The sequence below is a fragment of the Buceros rhinoceros genome, unplaced genomic scaffold (assembly GCF_000710305.1).
Source record: "Buceros rhinoceros silvestris isolate BGI_N320 unplaced genomic scaffold, ASM71030v1 scaffold45275, whole genome shotgun sequence".
Classification (NCBI taxonomy): Eukaryota; Metazoa; Chordata; class Aves; order Bucerotiformes; family Bucerotidae; genus Buceros; species Buceros rhinoceros.
In genome coordinates this window covers 3,442-24,187 of record NW_010414289.1, presented here as the reverse complement: position 1 = coordinate 24,187, position 20,746 = coordinate 3,442, and the positions used below count along the sequence as shown (strand labels likewise).

General features: G+C 43.7%; 1 protein-coding gene across 1 annotated transcript in view; it reads left to right on the top strand.

Annotated features, from left to right (window-relative positions):
* ABCC5 (ATP-binding cassette, sub-family C (CFTR/MRP), member 5) overlaps positions 1-19,790 on the top strand; it is a 46,063-nt gene extending 26,273 nt beyond the window's left edge. Inside the window, exons 10-29 of the mRNA XM_010137027.1 lie at positions 171-521; positions 1,985-2,056; positions 2,183-2,307; positions 2,907-2,979; positions 3,523-3,726; positions 4,391-4,534; positions 6,343-6,445; positions 7,101-7,285; positions 8,329-8,475; positions 8,812-8,941; positions 9,471-9,624; positions 9,749-9,877; positions 11,337-11,523; positions 12,731-12,820; positions 15,063-15,252; positions 15,732-15,891; positions 16,308-16,386; positions 17,283-17,396; positions 18,438-18,602; positions 19,304-19,790. Of these exons, the coding sequence (XP_010135329.1) occupies positions 171-521; positions 1,985-2,056; positions 2,183-2,307; positions 2,907-2,979; positions 3,523-3,726; positions 4,391-4,534; positions 6,343-6,445; positions 7,101-7,285; positions 8,329-8,475; positions 8,812-8,941; positions 9,471-9,624; positions 9,749-9,877; positions 11,337-11,523; positions 12,731-12,820; positions 15,063-15,252; positions 15,732-15,891; positions 16,308-16,386; positions 17,283-17,396; positions 18,438-18,602; positions 19,304-19,405 (2,904 nt within the window). The 3' untranslated portion in view covers positions 19,406-19,790. The remainder of the gene's footprint in view (positions 1-170; positions 522-1,984; positions 2,057-2,182; positions 2,308-2,906; positions 2,980-3,522; positions 3,727-4,390; positions 4,535-6,342; positions 6,446-7,100; positions 7,286-8,328; positions 8,476-8,811; positions 8,942-9,470; positions 9,625-9,748; positions 9,878-11,336; positions 11,524-12,730; positions 12,821-15,062; positions 15,253-15,731; positions 15,892-16,307; positions 16,387-17,282; positions 17,397-18,437; positions 18,603-19,303) is intronic.
* The last annotated feature ends 956 nt before the right edge of the window (positions 19,791-20,746 follow it).

Here is a 20,746-nt window from a genome sequence, read left to right as displayed (position 1 = left end):
CCAGCCACGTAGCAGGCCTGGAGTTAGTTACACTAATGAGCTACCTTTTGCTCTTCAGCTTCCTCCTACTATGTAGCCTGGTGTGTTTTGCTGCGTGAGTGTGCCATAGGCTTGTCTCCCAGTCTTGATCAGGTGTCTCATCTTTACACCTCTCTCACAACTCCTATCAGAGTTTATTTCTAATGGAAGAGGTTCATATGATAAAGAAAAAACCAGCCAATCCTCAGACCGCAATAGAGGTGAAAAATGCTACCTTGGCTTGGGACTTCTCCCACGCCAGCGTCCAGAGCTCACCAAAGTTGACCCCCAAAGTGAAAAAAGGCAAGAAAGTCACCAAAGGCAAGAAAGAGAAAATGAAGCTGCAGAATGAGGGACAGCAAGCTGTGCTGGCAGAGCAGAAGGGCCATCTTCTAGTGGACAATGATGACCATCCTAGCCCCGAAGAGGAGAACAAAATCATCCACCTGGTTAACCTTCGGCTTCAGAGGACTCTCTACAACATTGACTTGGAGATAGAAAAGGTAAGACAAGAAAGGAGGAAATCAGAGCTTTCCAAAGGGCTTGGGTTTTGGTTGTCCTTAGGAACAGAGCACTGGGTATTTTTGCACAAAATGGATTGTATTGCTCTTGTGCACTCCTGAGATATCCATGGCAACTGCAGTATCCAGGATGCAGTGTTCGATCTTGATGTGAACAGCTGGTTTAGCAAATCAGATCTTCGCAAACAGCCTAAGAAATAGTGGCAGGCTGTATAGCTTTCGCATCAAACTGATGGTTTTCGCTGCTTGTAGCTCTCGGTGCAGCATAAGAGCCATTGAGCTTAAAGATTATCAGCAGGGCAACAGGAATATCAGTGGGGTGTTGGTGGATGGTCTATTCCTGCAGCTGTTTGATAATTTTGCAGGGTTTCAGCTATAAATATTCTGGGTGAACATCTTAGGTGATTACGTGTTCTAATGGAGCATAACAGTGCTTCTCATTGAAAAACGTGCAATTTTCTTCCCTGAGAATTTTGGTACAGTAGAAGGACAGAGACTTTCAAGTATTTCGAAGCAGTTGGAGTTCTCAATAAAGCATGTAAAATGTCAAAGAAAAAGCATTGAACTGAATAGGTGACATCTACAAATACAAAAGTTTTGCACTCTGGCGGTGGATGTTGTGATGGGATCCATGCATTTATCAAGATACTTATGGCTAAATTCTGTTCCGTAGTCATATGAGTAGAGGGGTAGTTCAAACTACAAAAAACTTGTATTTTTGACGTGTGAGAAGGATGGATATAGCTTAAAAAAAGCCTTGAAAAAGGAGTACGCAGTAACTTAAAAAGGTAAAGACCAGTTTTCTATGAGAAGCTTTTAAATGAGAGATGGCCAGCAATGTGTTCCACAGATGGCTGTGTACCCTTTTTTGTCCACTTAACCTTTTTGACAAAGGGAACAAAAATAGTTTTGATGAATTCTTTGTTTAATATGGGTCTCTGCTCACCCACTTCATTGCAGAGAAGTGCTTTGAAGTGGCTGGATTCTAGCCTTTTCTACGTGGTCCTTAGCGATCTGCATCTCGTAGGCAAGGAGCTTTACTGGACCCATATATCCTAAATTCTGCTTTTCTTCCAGTCTTCCCCTCTTTACAGCTTTCCTTACCCCTCTCTAAAGCATCGTGGCGCATTCTGTTCAGGCAGACCGCGGTGCTCTTGGCTGAATGCAGCGTTCTCTGGGCCTGCATCAGGCCCGGTCAAAGGAAAGCTGATCTTAAAACACATTAATTTTTACCTGTAGAGTTGATTCAGTTTTAGTCTGCTGTACCATAGTAATCACTCTTTATTATTTGAGTTAAAATACTGTCTTGCTTTTTTGTCTGTTAAGTCCTTTCTCAGCTGTCATTAATGTCCAGTATCCCATTGGAGATGCTAAAGGTAGCCCAAATTCTGAAAGGGATGGAAAACGTGAGAAGAAAGTACCATAATTTTTGTTTTTCTGTCTAGGGAAAACTTGTTGGAATTTGTGGCAGTGTGGGGAGTGGAAAAACTTCACTTATCTCAGCAATTTTAGGACAGGTGAGAAATTCTGTTTGACTGCTTCTGCTCTTCTCTTTCCTATCTCCTATTTCGCTTGTACACTGTAGAAGAAAGTCCATTCGAAGCATGGAATAGCATAATATCGGAGTTTCTCTCTAATTTCAGATGACCCTGTTGGAGGGTAGCATTGCAGTCAGTGGAACATTTGCGTACGTGGCCCAGCAGGCCTGGATTCTCAATGCTACGCTCCGGGACAACATTCTGTTTGGCAAGGAATATGATGAAGAAAGGTTTGTCAGAGCTGTTTGCTGGTTTTCGTGAAAGCTTAGTAATTCTTGGACCAAGTATGGAAAATCTGTTGCAGGGTACGCTGGAGTTAAAGCCCACGTCTCCTTTTAGAGCCTGTCTTTAAGACTCCTTTAACTCTTGTTTAAGAGCCTACCTGTGGTGGCTGTGGCTGATGGCTGTCAGTGCGTCTGTCACCGCTCATCTGCAGCGAGGGCTGGACCTCCTGCCAGAACACTATCTCATCTCTGTTTTTAGCCGCTGCGGTGGAGCAGCACTGAGGTGGCATTTGCTCTTGCCCTCTTTAAACACAACAGCTGCTGTTCCCAATGTGCTGGCACCTTCCATGGACCTCCCCCGTGGGGCCCTTCCTCGTGGCCTGTGCTAGCTGTCCCTGGACAGAACTTGCCTCCTTACCTTCACTGTGCTTCAGAAGTAGGTAATTAATTATTATCCACAGTTTCCTCCTGGGAATCCAGGGGAGATCATTTGTTTTAGGCTGCTGGAATGTCTGCTATTAGTGTAGGACGTGAGATGCTTTGCTACCTAGATACTCTGGGGAAGAAACCCAACAGTACTCACTGTGTATCTAATTGTTCTTCAGATACAACACGGTGTTGAATGATTGCTGTCTAAGGCCTGACCTAGCCATCCTTCCAAACGGGGACCTGACAGAGGTATAAGTTTTGCCTACAGTAAACTACTTAGTAGATGGAGGATGGTTTGCTAGACTAGACTGGCGTGAGGGGGGCGCTAACTGGTATGTGCATAAGCCAAGCTGTTGAGTGCACCTTTTTGAGCTGAGCTTATCAATGCAGGCCCTGGGCTCTTGAGAGTTGTGCTGTTTTTGACTCAGATGTCGACATTTTGGGAGTTTTTATTGTGTTGTGTATTTAGCTGCCTTAACAAGACCTATTTATACTTGATTTAAAATAGCTAAGAAAAAAGCATGGCGATGCTAATGCAACAAAGTAGGCAAAAAATTATCCCTGCGTTGGAATGTGTATAGCACATTTCACAAAAGTGGACACCTGAACTAGAAAATATATATGGATTAAAACAATATATGATATTATGGGGAGGGTGTGTTGTGTAAGTAAAAATATTATGGTCTGCTTTATTCCAGTCACCTCTTGAGCTCTGAATATCTGTGGTGTGTAGTGCTGTAGAAGTAAAATAATGGGTGTGTGAAATAAAGTAATGGATGTGTGTCTGTACAGATCGGTGAGCGAGGGGCTAACCTGAGCGGAGGACAGCGTCAGAGAATCAGTCTGGCTCGAGCCCTCTACAGTGACCGGAACATTTACATCCTTGATGATCCCCTTAGTGCCTTAGATGCTCATGTTGGAAATCACATTTTTAACAGCGCAATAAGGAAACACCTGAAGTCAAAGACTGTCCTTTTCATCACTCATCAGCTTCAGGTACATCTCTCATACTTTCTTCCTTGGACTTTCTGGAGATAACGTGTGGTCAGTTGCCTTCATTCTGGAAATTTCTATGCCCTGACCTGTTACAGCACAACCCTGTCTGTCTATAGGATGCATGGTTTACGTTTACAAACTAGGTTTGCAAATATGCACTGAGCACAGTCGAATTCTTTATCTGATATCAGTGCTGGTTGCTGTCTGATCTGGCCTGGTAATGCCTGGCTAAAGAAAATTTACCAGATAAATAAATGCCTTGTTCAAAACCACTTTGCTAACTTGCTGTAAAGCTAGGTTGTTATCACATCAGAAAAGCTGAGATTTGATGTCAGTAAATTGGAATGGATATATTCTGATATTTTTTTGCCATCTTCTGTGCATAGATGTATTCATACTTTATATAGTATTTGCAGTGTATAAGTATCCTGAATTGTGTCTTCCACCACATACTGGTTTTGATAGAACATAAACACTATGTACAGTGAGAGTAATCACGGTGCTCTACTCAATGCAGGACCTTTAAAAATCAGGTGTCTGTTACCTCGGAAGAGGTGTGTTGTGTGTAAATGTCTGAAAGTTGCTGAAAGGATTGTGTGAGAGTGTGCGTGCCTCATTATCTGACATAATGATAAAGACTTGATCTTACTGCCGTTTTCTCCAGTATCTTGTTGACTGTGATGAAGTGATCTTCATGAAAGAAGGCTGCATTACTGAGCGAGGAAGTCATGAAGAACTGATGAATTTAAATGGTGACTATGCAACTATTTTTAATAACCTACAGCTGGGAGAAACACCACATATTGAGGTACTTGTTTGTTTATTTTGAAGTACTCTGATGACTTTTTTCTGATGAGATGAACCAAATTATGTACTTGGAAGGCTGGAAAATGGTTTCACATGTTCGTGTATTGATCTGGCCAATAGATTTCCTGTAGAATAACCTGTGCTTCGTTAGCACTTCGTATCTGCTGTCACAGATCTCATCAGGGAGTGCGTAGTAGAGAGGACTCTGCCAATGAGCTCATGATTTGAACATGAAAGTAGTGTATCATCTCCCCTGGTGGTGCTCAGAGCAGGAAGCTCTGTTAGTTAGCTCAGTTAGCTCTGAAGTCTGTTACTGTACACCTCATTACTTAATTTACCTCCAAATTAGCACAGACCTGGACCAGCCTTGGTCTGAAAATATTCTTACTGGTTTGTAACTACTTTTTTACACAGGGTGTGACTGAGGCACAGGAAAAGTGACACAACTTGACAAAAGTTAGATGTCAAGTTTTTTTTTAAATGTAACAAAATGCTTTGTTCTGGGGGGTTTTGAGGGAAAAAAAGTCATGCTTCTGTTATGAAACAATGGCTGTAAATGCAAGCTTCGATTTGTGCTCTAGTATTTCAGTTGGTGGAAAATGTATAAATCTAGAAAATAGCAAGAACCATCAGTAGGACATGCATGTAAACTGTCAGCAGTTTAATTTTCCCCACCTTCCTCCTGAAGTTCAGTTTCTTGAAGTTATTCTTTAGGGTAAGCAACTTTGCTGCTTTTTATTTGAGGATGATTTACTTCTCTAAATGTTGTGTGCTTTTTCTCTTAGAAGAGATTAAAAAGCGTGTCAGCAGTTTATTTTTTAGGAGATAAGAGACTGCTTATTTACAAGGTGCAGTCATTAAAAAAAGTTTCTAAAAAGGCAGCGTTATGATAAATAAACAGATACAGAAGGTACTTGGTGAAACTTTCTCCTGGCAGTTGTTAGTGAAAGAAGCAAGAGAACATAATGCATTTCTCTGCATATCCTTTCTGAGGCATGAAGATTACGGTTCTGCCATTTTAAGATTAACATCGTGACAGCTAACATGAGATCCTCTAGTCTGCGTGTTTGGCTGACCTTCGCTGTCTCTCTGTAAACACTAGCTCATGGAAGAAGCATTAATTTGCATTCCTGGTGGGATAAGAAGAAATGGATGGTGAAGTTAGATCCTCTGTGGTTTGACATGTGTGAGATGTCTCTTCTCATGTAGAGCGTGGGAAGAGAACCCTGAAGATGCTATATAGAGAGTTTCATATAACGCAGGCTGTGCCTGAACAGGTAGTAACTTCCACTTGTGGGAAGTTGCCTGGGTTTGGAACAGTAACTGTGCGTGCAGTTAGTGTTTGGACATTTGGTTTCTGGAAGATCAAGTTAACTTGACTTTGTCCTTTGAAACATTTCATAAGAGCTTTCCTGAGTGAAGTACTACGGTGTTTGGAGGAAAAAGCCTCTTAATAAAATTGTGAAGTTGTTTTTACAAAGAACAAGGAGGATTGTATCTTTAGCAGTAGGGGCATCATTCCTCCACAATCTATCTACTATTCCTCCACTATACCATCTACGTATGTAATGTCAGTGGTTCTGGAAATTAACCTTGTGCACCTCCAGTTCAGGTGAATAGAGCAGGAGAATTTAATCCACCAGAGCTGGCGATCATCCGTAACAGTGAAGCTAATGTCCTCCTTGATATGCACGCTAAGCTCTTGGAAGCCTTTGTCCTTAGGAGGCAGCGTATAAAAAGTTGGGGTTCAGAAATGAAAATGTCAAAGCAAGTTACACCGGTATGTTTAGTGTCATTGTTTTCCTGCAGATTAATATAAAGAAGAACACAAACAGTTCACTGAAAAGACCCCAGGATAAAAGTACCAAAACAGGGTCTGTGAAGAAGGAGAAAGTTGTAAAGAAGGAAGAGGGTAACTATGTAATTGCATTTCACCAGTAAGCTGAAAACATTTACTTTCCAAGTGTTACGAATGTACCTCTCAGGCTGTGAAAGCTGTCTCAGGTTCTGGTCACTCAGTGTAGTTGATAGGACGTGGCAGTGGGCAAAGACCATTCATCAGTTCATTAAATACGGGTGCCTGCACAGGGTTTTTAAGTTCAGTCAGGCTGACACTGGTCAGATGCCACTGGCACAAAGGAGCCTGTAGTACCCTGCCTCCCACACTGCCTCTCCCTCCTGTCCAAAGAGGGCACTGTGTATAGCTTGGTCCTCGCTGAATCCTCAGCAGGACGTGGCATTTCCATACAAAGACTTGGCAGATCTGGCTCCTGTTTTGTGGTTTAATGTTAATTTTGAACTTCAGCAGGGTTCAAAAGGCAGTAGTGAGGCCGATGCCAGCCTTGTATTAAGTCCACGCTGATGGCACTTCTTCAGGCATACCATGATGTGAATGACACTGCAGCAGAAATGTGGCTTTCTGTAAATTGTTAGAACCATTGAATTGTATGTATGAAGTAATGTCTGTTTCTGCAAGTACTTTGTACAGTTTGAAAATGGCTCACAAAATCACAGTTTCATGGGACAGCTTTCTTTTCCTCATTTCCTCCTCCTCTTTTGTTTCACAGGCCAGTTGGTTCAGTTGGAAGAGAAAGGAAAAGGCTCTGTCCCCTGGTCTGTTTATGGCATCTACATTCAGGCAGCTGGAGGCCCCCTTGCTTTCCTCATCATCATGGCACTGTTTGTGCTGAATGTGGGCAGTACAGCTTTTAGCAACTGGTGGCTGAGTTTCTGGATCAAACAAGGCAGTGGAGTAAGATAAATAGCTTTTCTACTCTCTTGTCTCTAATGGGCAGGGGGATTGCTCTCCTAGGCTAATCCCAAGCACTCCTGTGAGACCAGATGGTGCTTCCAAATTTAAAGAAGTTATAAGGCTCTCTGGGAGGTGATCTCACTAGAGAGTTTATCTCCAAGAATGAGAGTTCCACTAATAAAAAAATAAAACAGCTAATGTGGTTTTATACTGCCCTCTTGTTCCTTGTCTTGGTTAGTCTAAGTAAAGGAAGTGAGAATGGTAAAGGCACCAAAGCTGCAGGAGGAAATTACCAATTTTAGTTCTGGTTTTTGGTTGAATGTGACCTTACATCTAACAGGATAATCTTGTTTAAGTATATGGCCTTAAGCCAAATGACTTTTGGGAGTTGCTTTGAAGACTCTGACCTGGTATGGTTTGGGGCTTCTCCTGTTCTAGGGGCTTTGATCACAGGTCTTTTTGTATTTAAAGATTTGAATATAACTGCAAGATTTTAAAAATTTTTTTGGATGTGGGAAGCAGACTATTTACCTCAGAGAAGAAATAATGAAGTGCAGATGGCCCACAATACTAACATAAGCAATGAGGTCCTTAAATTAAAAAGAGAATGAGAATGTACAACAGTGTGACAGTAAAGAATTTACAGCTTACTGGTAGAAAAGAACCATACTGGATGAGGGGATAATGTACAACCTATCCAAGGTGCTGTGTAATAGGAGGTGGTGCGCAAGGACCTGGCATTGTTTGGAAGAACACAAGAAATGGTAAGCATGAAATGAGAGATAAGGAATCAAACTAAGTAGGTATTGTGGTGTTATTCTCAAAGATACTGCAGGAAGAAGGGCCAAGGGCTGCCAGTCTGCAAGTCGGGTATCTCTGCTAGGGAGAACGATCTGAAGTATTCCAACATCACTGAAGTACTTTAAAGAAGAAATATCAAATATGGTGGGAGGGAACAGGGAACAGTTAAATTCTACCACGTGTAATGTGTATGTGATAAATCTGTGACCTAACTCTTCACTGAAATGTTGAATTTTCTGCAGAACACCACTCTGACTTTGGGGAATGAAACTGTTATGAGCAACAGTATGAAGGATAACCCTCACATGCATTACTATGCTGGTATCTATGCCCTGTCCATGGCAGTTATGCTGATCCTGAAAGCTGTTCGTGGCGTTGTCTTTGTAAAGGTGTGTGCCAATGCTGCTGTTTTTCTTATTCCCCACTGCATACTGCTGTCACTGTGGCGCTCTTGGTCACTTCCCAGGAGAGATTTTGAATGAGAGGTACTGGGATCACGGATTGTGAGGTTTCCACCAGTCATTTCTTGGGGCTGCACCATGCTTTTTGTTAAACTGCTGCCCAGATGAGTAGCTTCCTTTCACCAGATGGAAGCACAGAGTGCAAGAGAAAAACATGATGGTTGGAGAGAGAAAATGAGGACAATGTTTTGGTCCGCAGGGAAGGGGCAGTGACAGGAAGGCAAACATCCTTTCATAACCCTGCAACGTTTTCTGCATTGTCAGGGAACTCTCAGAGCATCCTCAAGACTCCATGATGAGCGCTTCCGACGGATTCTGCGTAGCCCCATGAAGTTCTTTGACGTTACACCCACGGGACGGATTCTCAACAGGTTTTCCAAAGACATGGATGAAGGTATTTCTCACTGCAGGCACTGAAAATCCCACATTCCGTCCTCCAAGTTACTTACTTAATACTCTCCAGTCTCTTGCTGTTGGGGTGATCGTGTCCTGTATCTATTGCCAACTGGGTGCTTGTAATACACAAAGCAGGAATTGGGACATACCTGGTTGTGATTCTAGAAGGCAGCTGATACTTCAGGCTTTCTCTTCACTTCTGAAGAAAATGTGCCTACAGACAGCATGTTGACTCTTAGCAGACTCTTGGCAGTTAATGTAGGAGGAACCTAGAGTTTCAGGGAGAGCTGATGGGCAGCAAAAGTGCTAATCATTGCTATTTCTGCAAATGAGAATAATTGGAAAGGTTACTAGCACCCTAGCAGATAAAAGCACCCCTGTTGAAAATTTACATCTTTAATTTTAATAAGCCATGAGAAATCGCTGTCCTTGTCAATGGTGATGAACTGCTGGACTGAATTGCTTTATACTGGTTGGTTGAGCTTTCTGTACTCAAGATCTTCCCCTCTTCCTTCCATCTCTTCCAGTTGATGTTCGTTTGCCATTTCAAGCAGAAATGTTCATCCAGAATGTCATCCTCGTGTTCTTCTGCGTGGGGGTGATTTCTGGGGTTTTCCCTTGGTTCCTGGTGGCAGTGGGGCCCCTCATTGTCCTGTTCACGGTTCTGCACGTTGTGTCTAGGTAAGGGCATCTGCTGCTTTGACTAAAAGTAGAGATACTTTGACCTGTTAGTAAGGACACAGGGTTCTTATACCAGCCACTACACCGATGCATATATCACTTAAAGGTGCTTCTTTCCTTCCAGAGTCTTCATTCGAGAGCTCAAGCGTCTGGACAACATCACACAGTCTCCATTCCTGTCTCATATCACATCTAGCATCCAGGGTCTCTCCACAATCCATGCTTACCACAAAGGGCAGGAATTTCTGCACAGGTCAGTCTACGTATCTGTCATAGAGTGGTGGAGCACCAAGCAGGGCACAACATACTACATTCAAAGAGATTTATTAATGGGGTCTATAGTTGATGGCATGCACTGACTCTAAGGGTGAAACTTCCTTTTGAGGGGAAAAAAATGAGGGAGAACAAGAAGGGCATGGAAAACTTATCGGTAGTCAGCTGGGAAGAACAGGGTATGGTCCCAGGTGAACGCCCTCGTGTGGAGCTCTCTGCAGAGAGAGGTGGCAATGATCATGGTGAGGACAGCTGCTCGGCCATGTTTTTTGCTGAGTAGTATATACTTTCCATCAGGTCCTGCTTGCACTTTCTAGTGGTTGTTTCTCCTTGGGATGGAATTAGCGTTGGTTAGAGCACGCTAACAGAACCTCAGTGTGCATATTAATGAGCTGTTAGTCTCTGTGCACATGTGTAATTGGATGGTGTTTATCAAGTGTTTGTGATCTTTAGCCCCCTTGGCTTTCTCTAGTATAAACTACAATGTGCAAAACAAATGTTTGTGAAGGGAAGTGAAATGCTTCTCATATCAGTGGTAGTTGCTTCCAGCGAGAACTTGCCGTAACGCTATCAGGGGTTTGCAGGTGCAAGGTCAGGAGACCAACAGCATGGGAGCATAGGGAAAATTGCCACAGAAGCTCTGGAAGGACACTGCTACACCAGCTTAGGTGAAAGGTTGCAGAGGAGTGAATAGCAGTCCCTTAGCATTGCTGGTGCTAGAGCACGAAGGTGCTGCACACGCTGTGCAGCAGCAACTGATGTAAAACTGAGCTGGATGATCAGAAAATCTAGTTGCTGGCTTTGTCAATCTCAGGTGTCTCCCCTCAAATGTACTTTCTCAGCTCTGCAGTGTCAGGATTGTAAATTAGTGGTTATTTGTGTGTTTTAATGTCACCAATCCTACCAAAACTTTACTATAACTTTACTTTTACCCTTATGTATAAAATAACATATTCTGTGCATATTCTGAAGCACTGCTGCTGTTACCCAGGGACTAATCTGTAGCCCTCAAGCATCCTCTGGAAGGTCTTGCACAGGTGAAGTTGTTGTAAAAGTGTGTGAAATGTCCCTGATTCACCCCAGTATAATTCATTGTTGTACACAGAAACTTGGTAATTTGAATTCCAAGCTAAGCAGGTATCTGACAGTGTCCAGGAAAGCTTGTAAACCCTGCTTTCATGGCCTGGTTTGAGAGACTGTGTCAATGACAGACTAATCTTCCCACCCTGAATTCTGGTACTGGAACAGGGGTTTAAGTAGCTCAGCTGTTCGTAGAGGCTTCTGGAGGGCTACTAACCTTTCCTGTGGTTTTGGTTTTGGTTTTTTTTTTTTTTTTTTTTACACTGCGGGGCTCCTCAGCTCAGCTGTTCGTAGAGGCTTCTGGAGGTCTACTAACCTTTCCTGTGGTTTTGGTTTTGGTTTTTTTTTTTTTTTTTCAGATATCAGGAGCTCCTAGATGACAACCAGGCACCTTTTTACCTGTTCAGCTGTGCGATGCGCTGGCTAGCTGTACGGCTGGACATTATCAGCATCGCTCTCATCACAACCACTGGCCTTATGATTGTCTTAATGCACGGCCAGATTCCTCCTGCCTATGCTGGGCTGGCTATCTCATATGCTGTGCAGGTGAGTATGTCCACATCCCGTAATAGTTAATGTCTCATTTAATGTAGTTATCGCTAAGAAGTTAAAGTAACACGCTATTGAAAACTTTCCTTAATGCACTAGGATGGAATGAGATACTATCACCCTTTTTGATAATGGAGGGAAAAGCAATTCAGAGTCAGGACCTTTCGCTAGCAGCCAAATTACAAATTCTGAGGGGGTAGGTGGTGCTTAAGGGTGTTGTTTTGGAGAGCTGCCTCTTTTTAAATGATGAAGTAGAAACCGTTTGAGGCTCGTCATACGCTGCACATGGCAATTTTCCTGGGTACGTCCAGAAATTGGATTGAAGGTACATCAGACACGTGCCAAACTGGTGTCTCGGTGAGTTGCCTGCAGTCTGGTTTCACATCCCGCGTGGCAGCGGTGCGGTCAGACAGCCAGCCCTCAGTGCTCAGCGTTCTTGCCCTGGGAGCCGTTCTGTGGCCTTTTCTGCCTCCTGCTGGTAGCAAGGGGTCGGTACAACACTCAGACGGCTGATACCTCAAGCTGTTGCTTGTGGGAAACCTTTCTAAACTGCTGGCTTTCAAAGTGATTAATCATGGTTATTTTAAAATTGACTTGCCTTGGGCACCTTAGCTAGATACTGCCCAGTAACAAAAGTACTTATATCAAATATCACAGAATCATTTTGGTTGGAGAAGACCTTTAAGATCATCCAGTCCAACTGTGAACTCGACGCTGCCAAGTTCACTCTTTTGAACTCTTCCAGGGATGGAGACTCCACCACTGCCCTGGGCAGCCTGTTCCAGGGCTTGACAACCCTTTTGAAAGAAATTTTTGCTAATATCCAACCTAAACCTCCCTGGCTCAACTTGAGGCCATTTCCTCTTGTCCTGTCACTTGTTACTTGGGAGAAGAGACCAACCCTCACCTTGTTACAGCCTCCTTTTCTCCAGGCTAAACAACCCTAGTTTCCTCAGCCGCTTCTCTAGACCCTTACACCAGCTTTGTTGCCCTCCTCTAGGCACGCTGCAGCTCCTCAATGTCCTTCTTGCAGTGAGGGACCCTAAACTGAGCACAGTGTTTGAGGTGCAGCCTGACCGATGCTGAGTACAGGGGGACTATCACTTCCCTGCTCCAAATGCCCACACTATCCATGAGGTGCATCTCTTAATTCACCGATAAATCACGGCTCTAAATTCGTCTTTGTTTTCTCCCATCACTCCAGTTAACAGGGTTATTCCAGTTTACAGTCAGACTTGCTTCAGAGACAGAAGCTCGCTTCACTTCAGTGGAGAGGATTGATCACTATATCAAGGTAGGCCAATAATACATTCAGCTGCCTGTCGTAAAATTCTGTGTTGCTTGTTACGTTGCTGGTGTAAGAAGAGACAGTTGGCCACCATCTGCCTTAGTGCAGAGTGGCTGTTCCTGATCTTGTGAAGACATTAACACGTGTGCTGTAATACTGCAGCAAGTGTGTTTTGTGAAGCATGTGTAAGCGTTGGCAGGATGAGTGGCACACGAGCTGGTAGGTAGGTAACTAAGCTTACAGGCACCGCTTGCCTGGCACCACTGAGGGTACGTAAGGCTGTTGAAAGTTGGCTGACACTCTTGGTAAAGTGTGAAAGGGGTAGCTGGGGATTCAGCGCTATGTTTTATGGTAAAAAGGATGGTGTTCTGGCATTCTTCATTCCACAACTAATGGAGCTCCTTCATTTAAACACAGATAACTGTTTGTTACTATATCTACATGTGATTCTGCTTCATCCTATTGAAATACTTCTTTTTCCCCAGCTATCTTATATAACATATTTCTATATGCTTTAAAAAGACAAAGGAATTGCTCTCATTGCAATAATGAGAAAGTGCCAGCTAAATGCTTACCAAGCTGCTCTGATAATCTGTAGCCCTTTTGTCGTAACTAGGATTTGTGTATGTACTGGGTGTAGGGCAACGGGGAAAGTGTGGCCAGGAGAAATTCTTCTACTGGGCCTGGTGTTTGAGGTGAAGGGTTTTTTACTCAGCACATACTACACATTCCCTCTGAAGTTCAGAGGGAGGTAGATACCTATTTGGTAAATTTGGGCTATGCAATAGTTGATATTTATAGAGTTTCTTTTTTGGCCTGGGGATATGATACTGAAGTGAAAAAATATTAAAACTGCCCACTCCCACAGTGAAATAAATTCTCTTGTGGCACCTAAGTAGAAAGCTTTGGTGTTTGGAAGATGTGGTGACCACACAACAATGTGTTGGACAACTGCGTGCCAGGTACCACCTGGTGTCCCTCACTTGGGCTGGGCTGGGTTTATCTCTGTCAGGCTTTCAGTGGGAAAACCTACAGCTGTAGGCTGTCGGGGTTTTTTAAAGTTATTGACTATTGTTTTATATCACTTTCAAGCAACACTTTCTGTGACTTTTCTTACTTGGGTCTCTAGACAGCCACTTTATTATGGAACTGTAAAGCTAGCTTGAATCTAAAGCGAAGGGGTGGGTGAGCAGTGAAACATGGTGTAAGTTCTGGTCTCGCCAAGTCCCGGGCTCAGATTCTCTCAGTGCTGGCTCCCAGCTTGCTCTTAGGAGCACCAGGCTCAAAGAACAGGAGTACTGTTGTAGCAGATGGCTGTTTTTCTCAGACCCTGCGGTACAATTAATCTGCCTCTGGGTGCTGCCGATGTCCCCAAGAGACAGTCCCTGTAGGGCCACTGTAGTCAGTGTAGGACATGGGTATCTCCAGAGGGTAGTTTATTACCTGTTCTAAGTGTTTATATTAAAATGAGAAGTATCACACTGCAGAAACACCAGCTTCTCTGCAGTGACCGTAAAGGAGCTGACAGGGTCTGGTTCAGTTGGAGATTCTCACTTTGTATATGTTTAAAGTTACACGAGGTGAATCCCCCGACAGGATTTCTGCTGTTCTGGGAGGCTGCTTGTGCCAAATATGGGAAAGAGATCTTGGCTTCACTCTAAACACGCTGCAAAGGCACACGTTTGGCTTTCAGAGGTTCTGCTGTTCTGTTTAATCTGTGAACTGCTTAGTGAGACCTGTTAAGGGACAGTGAAGGTGAGCAAGCTGGAAGGGGCTCGATTGCCTCAGTTCTTTAATCAAATGGGAGAATGAGGAAGAGAAGGAAGACGGTAGCGTTTTGCATGGTGTGTCATGTGGGTGTTCTCTGCTGTGTCAGAACCGGCAGAGGTGACCCTGGCATGGCATTCCAGATGAGACCTAGAAATAGAGCAGATCCTGCATCCAGTCCTTGGAGTGCCACAAAACTCAACAGGATTAGGCTTAAAATACGTTTTGAATTCCATTGATGAAAAACAGGGTTGTGTAGGAGGACCAGCGTCATTACTGAGGAAACAAGAGGGGAGTAACAGTGTGTTCAGTATAACACAGCAAACTTCTGGGCCACTGGGCCCACATCCAGCCACGCAGCTTCTAATAAAACTGCCATAAACTGATACGGGCTGAACTGCTGAATGCTGCAACTGATAACTTTCCTTTCTGGTGTTTTGTTTACTGGAAACTGAACTTCTGGGTTTTTTTCTTTTTAAAGACACTTTCCCTGGAAGCTCCTGCTCGAATTAAGAATAAAACTCCTCCTCTGGACTGGCCACAGGAAGGTGAAGTTGTTTTTGAAAATGCAGAGATGCGGTACCGGGAGAACCTCCCTCTAGTGCTCAAAAAAGTGTCCTTTACCATCAAACCGAAGGAGAAGATTGGCATTGTGGGAAGGACAGGCTCAGGTAAGGAAAAACACTAAGCAGAGTTAAATTACTGCTCTTACAGACCAGGAATGGAATGGAGTGGGGCAGTCCTAGGTTCTTCTGTGTTTGAATAAATTGTTAATTGCATGGGAGTGGCCCGGCAGTCCCAGGGGAGGACTCTCTTCGTGTTCCTACATATAGGATCCCTGTTTGTGCAATGACTTCACTCCAAAATGTAGTTTCTAAATAAGCAATGAATATTGCTGCGTTGGGCTTACATGGCAAGGTTTTGGTGGTGGAGTGGGGTGGCTGCTGTGAGAAGAGATTAGGAGCTGCCCCTGTAATTGCTTAGAAGTTAAAATGCTGAGCCCCAGCACGTACCAACATTGTTTGCCAGGACTTTATGGTATTTTAAAACGTTTTTCTTAAGCATGGATGGCTTTTAAAATGCTTTCTCATCCCAAAGCTGCTATGACTCTGTACAAACACTAGTGTGGTTTTTCTTGTCTTGTTTTTAGGGAAGTCTTCCCTTGGAATGGCACTCTTTCGTCTCGTTGAACTGTCTGGAGGCTGCATTAAAATTGATGGAGTGAAAATAAATGACATTGGTTTGGCAGATCTTCGCAGCAAACTCTCAATAATTCCTCAGGAACCTGTGCTGTTCAGCGGCACTGTGAGGTTAGTGACACCACGGGAAGGCAAAGAGGACTAAGGAGGCTACTAGCTTTTTCTTGAAGTCAAATAGGTGTCTGGTGAGATGTTAGTTTTCAGGCATCCTAACTTCTGTTTTTGAAACAAAAAAGCACAGCTATATGATTTTAGCTGGCCCAGTGCCGGACTGGATGTGATTGTCCTCTGTGGAAGTTGTGCTTTCCCTTTAGATTTCAATGAAGTTTTTTTATCTTTGTCTTCCACCTCTTTTGTTTTTTGGCTCCTTGAACACCAGTGTGCTAGGAGCATATGATTTCCTTGGCGAGGGGATTCTGTCAGCAGAAGGCTGGATGGAAGTCATCTGTCCAGATGAATTAGCACACTGTTGTTCTGCCACTTATCGCTGAATAAAAATTGTGGTTGTTTTCTGCTTTCCCCTCCAGATCAAACTTGGATCCTTTCAATCAGTACAGTGAGGAACAAATCTGGGATGCTTTGGAAAGGACTCACATGAAGGAGTGTGTAAGTAGTATGTGCCCCGTGAGATCCACATTTGGTTTTTGGCTTCCAGACCAACATGTTCTGTTAGCAGCTACATCAGAGATGCTTAGATAAAGCTTTTTCTTTGCAGTTTTTCCCCCCTTGCTGTATATGCTTTATTTGACTGAATTTTTTTCTGATTTTATCAGACTGATTTTTTTTTTTTTTTTTTAGAGAACATGCCATGTTTTGGGTGTGTACTTTTTTAATATATAGCGTAGCAGAGTGCTGCTTCATCGTGTGGACTCCCAGGGTGTTACAACCTTTCAGGAGGTATTTTTGTGACATGCCTCAGGTGTGCATTCTGCATTTACATGTGTGAGTAAAGGTCACACATGCACATTTATGCTGAACGTAAAATCTGCCCTTTGTGAGACCCTCTGCAGCAAGTCTCACTGCCATCACAGTTCCAGTTCTTGTCTTGTAAGTCAAGTGGCATGTGGTAGGTAGGCTGCAGCGAGTCCTGCGGGACTAGGTTCACTCCTTTCTCTCGGTGAGAGACTGTCAGGAGATTTGTATTAATGTTGATACCATCTTGTACATGGTGTGCTTTTTTCTAGAAATGAAATACTTTGCACTTAAGTAATTTCAGGTTTGCCTACTGAGATATGATATAGCTCTTTTAGTTAGTCCTAGTGGTGTTCTCAGGAGCTGTCACTGAGTCACAGGCACTTCAACCAAACTGAGCAGGTCAGAAGTGATGCTGTTCTATCATTAATTGCTTGTTACTAATTTCCCCCCCAGAGACAGGGAGAGATGGACATTTTGGAGCATGGGCAAAATCAGATTTACAGGAGGAGCAGCTGTTTGTCTTAGGCCATGAGATACAAAAAGTCTGTGCAATGCTCAAAGATTTTTGCCTCTTCTTCCCCACACAGGTTGCCCAGCTGCCTATGAAACTTGATTCAGAAGTGATGGAAAATGGGGAAAACTTTTCAGTTGGAGAGAGACAGTTACTGTGCATAGCTAGAGCTCTGCTGCGTCGTTGCAAGGTGGGTAGAGCAATGAGAGAAATGGCTGGTGATATAACTGCTAGGATCGAGCAACCCTTTTTTCTGCCAGATTCATTCTATCCATGTGAGGAATCACACCAACAATTATTGCAACCCAGAGAGGTGTAGGGTTAGAACAACTAGGAAGGCATCTATTGCCAGCTGCTGGCTCCTGTAATGTCCTGCCATCAGAAGGGCATTGCTCGTTAGCATTAATAATAGTGACAGACTGGCCTCACCATTTATTGCCAGTTAACTGGTGAGCATCAGATTCTTTCCTCCTTCCACCTTTTCGTAGATGTCAGCCAAGTATTTACCTTCTACATGGTGCTCTAATAAAATGTACTCTCCAAATAGAATTTAGGACCATGCTATGCCAGTGAAGTTAAAGGTTTTGGAGAAATGGAAGACAAATAATAATTACAGTGAGAATGGACTTTTGGATTGAGATTGACCAGAATTTTGATTTTTAACATCCTTTTTTCTTAAAATTACACACAGTGATACTTTAAAGTTCATTCTACATCTGTTTTAAAGCCAGACTACTCTGCAGAAGTTATTGTTCTCTGCAGTACCTGCACAAAACCAGTCTAGTTTAGCTTTGACATGACACCACTCCAAACCAGTTTGTCTGAATCTGAGAGGGAGGCTCATTCTTTCCAGCATGAGAAAGCTAGTAAGTCTAGTCAGTACTGACTCACTCCAGAAGGAATGTCCCCACCAAGGATGTGTCAGATTGGCTTACTAGTAAAATTTGTATTTGAGATGTAGCTGCTGAATGTAACTGCAAGTATTGGAAACTTGAGGCCCACGTCAGCGCCCAAACATCTCACGGCTCTAGGACGTGACCATAAAATCTCAGTGTGATCCACAGGGTAACTTTGAAGGCAATTGCATAAAAAGAACCTGAAAGGGAGCGTGTAAAGACTGCCTTAGTGACCACAGCCCGGTCACGGTAATTCTGCCCTCTTTGCGTATTTTTATGTTCAGGGAGGGAAAGCGTTTTGGTGGATAACAGCCAGCATTGTGTGCTGCTTTCAGATTCTGATCCTGGATGAAGCAACAGCTGCTATGGACACAGAGACAGACTTACTGATTCAGGAGACTATCAGAGAGTCGTTTGCAGACTGCACTATGTTAACAATCGCTCATCGCCTGCACACGGTGCTGGGCTCGGACCGCATCATGGTGCTAACACAGGGACAGGTAAGCAGAAGGACTCTTGTGGCTGCGGTTCCTCTTGCAGCCTGGCGGTGCCATGTGTGCAGGCTGAGCTGAAGGACTGGCTCATTGCAGGGTAGAAAATCCTGTGTGTTCGTTCACGTCCTTGGTAGTAATACTCCAAGGGAGTCAGTTATTGCCTGACTGTGACAAGATCACCTAGGGTAAAACTGATTTTACACTCCGAGAAAGTGCCATAGAGTAACAGTCTCTCAAGTGTTTTTAAAAACTCCCTTTTTAGGTTAATTCTTAGGTGGGTAATAACGTAGTCGTCTCTGCTGGGGCTCAGTGGCAGTTTCCCGTTACTTTCGTGAAGAGCTGTGCTATCAAACAGGCTGATGAGAGATACTTTACCCGCTTCTCAGGCTTCTGTGTGGGAGCCATAAACAGTTAAATCAAACGTTAGGAACATTGGGCAAAGCTTGTGAAGGTACAGAAGGCAAAAACCCCAGAGACTCTGCCGCTGTTTGCCAGAGCCAGGAGAGGCTGCTTCCTGCTGGGCAATTCCAGTGTTTGTCTGAGCTGGTTTGGAGCATCCCCGGTTCCTCCCTGTATGCATAAATGTCCAGACTTTTGCCGCAGATGCCGTGTTTTGGCTTCTCTACTACCAAGCCGGGTCCAAGGGCTGGGAATCCGTTTTCTGCCGGGTTTTACTGATGTACTTTACCTGCCTTGTTTGCTTTCAGGTAGTGGAATTCGACACGCCGTCTGCCCTTCTGGCCAATGAGAACTCGCGCTTCTATGCTATGTTTGCTGCTGCGGAGAACAAGGTTGCTGTCAAGGGCTAAAATTCAGGGCAAAGTCACTTTAATTTTGGAGAGCTATGCTCCCTGCCTGTGGCAGGCCAGCTCTTCCTCCTCCTCCTCCAAGCAGATTATTGCCTTTTTCACCTTTTAATTTTTAGCACAATGTGTCAAGCCTAGAGAGTTTTTAAAACCATGTCAGAAGAATTCTTTGTTTTTATTATTGTATTTATTCCATAATCATATTACTAATTTTCTGTTATTAAATGCACTGTACAAATGGCTCAGGGAGCCATTGTTATAAATGTATCAGAGGCCTATAATGAAGCTTTATACATGTAGCTATATCTATACATAATTCTGTATATAGCCTATATTTACAGTGGAAATGTAAGCTGTTTATTTTATATTAAAATGAGCACTGTGTTAATAACAGTGCATATTCTTTTCTATCATTTTTGTACAGTTTATGGTAGCAGAGATCTGGCTTTGTTATCAGGCTGTAGCAGACACCATTTTGTCTCTTACAGTTGATCTTTTCCTATTGCCAGATTTTCTGCTTGTCTGAGTGGAAGTGCAGCTTTGCAATAGTGTCCTTTATTGTCACATCTTTGTTGTCTAGCGCAGGGAGAGGAGCTCTGTGGTGTAACTATTGCATTGTAATTTATCAAAGCTATCTGGAGCATCGCTAACGTTCACCACGGCAGCGGCTGCTGCTTCCCGTGATGTTTCCCAAAGCAAGGCTGTTAGTGATCTCCTGAGTGGAGAACCACTCCTGGGTCACTTTACGGCCTCGTATTTTCTCAGTGTCCTGATACAGTATTTCTTACTGCATCAGCAGGGTTTATTTTAATGCAAGCAAGCCCAAGCTTTTCCTGCTTCGCTGATCTCACACAACCAAAATCTAACTGCTCATGGAATGATCTGTAACAAATTAATCACAAGGTTCAAATCAGACCCTGTATGCCAGCAGGAAAGCCTTTCCAGAGCTGCTTCAGCTGACCGACTCCTTTACCTGGAAGCTGCTAACACTCCTCAGAGGTTTAGGTTGGCTTTCATTGGCATGGGTACCACCGACTTTGTTCTGCTCACTTATACTAAGGTTAAACACTGTCAATATTTCCCATTCCTCTGTTGCACACTTGTTAAAGAAACGGTCCCCACCCCGCCTCTTCTGGAACTTTAACCAGTTCCAGGGGATCAGGGTGTAACACTGGTGTAGGACATTGGGTTTTTTACTGTCAAGAGACCTACCTCAGGTGACTAGGTCCTGCGTAGTGCGTTGCCATGATCACTGTACACCATCCCTGTTTGACAGGACCTGTGGCCCGGCTGGGCACGGTCGCTCCTACAATTGCCGTGACTTACTGAATGGTCAGCGTTGCA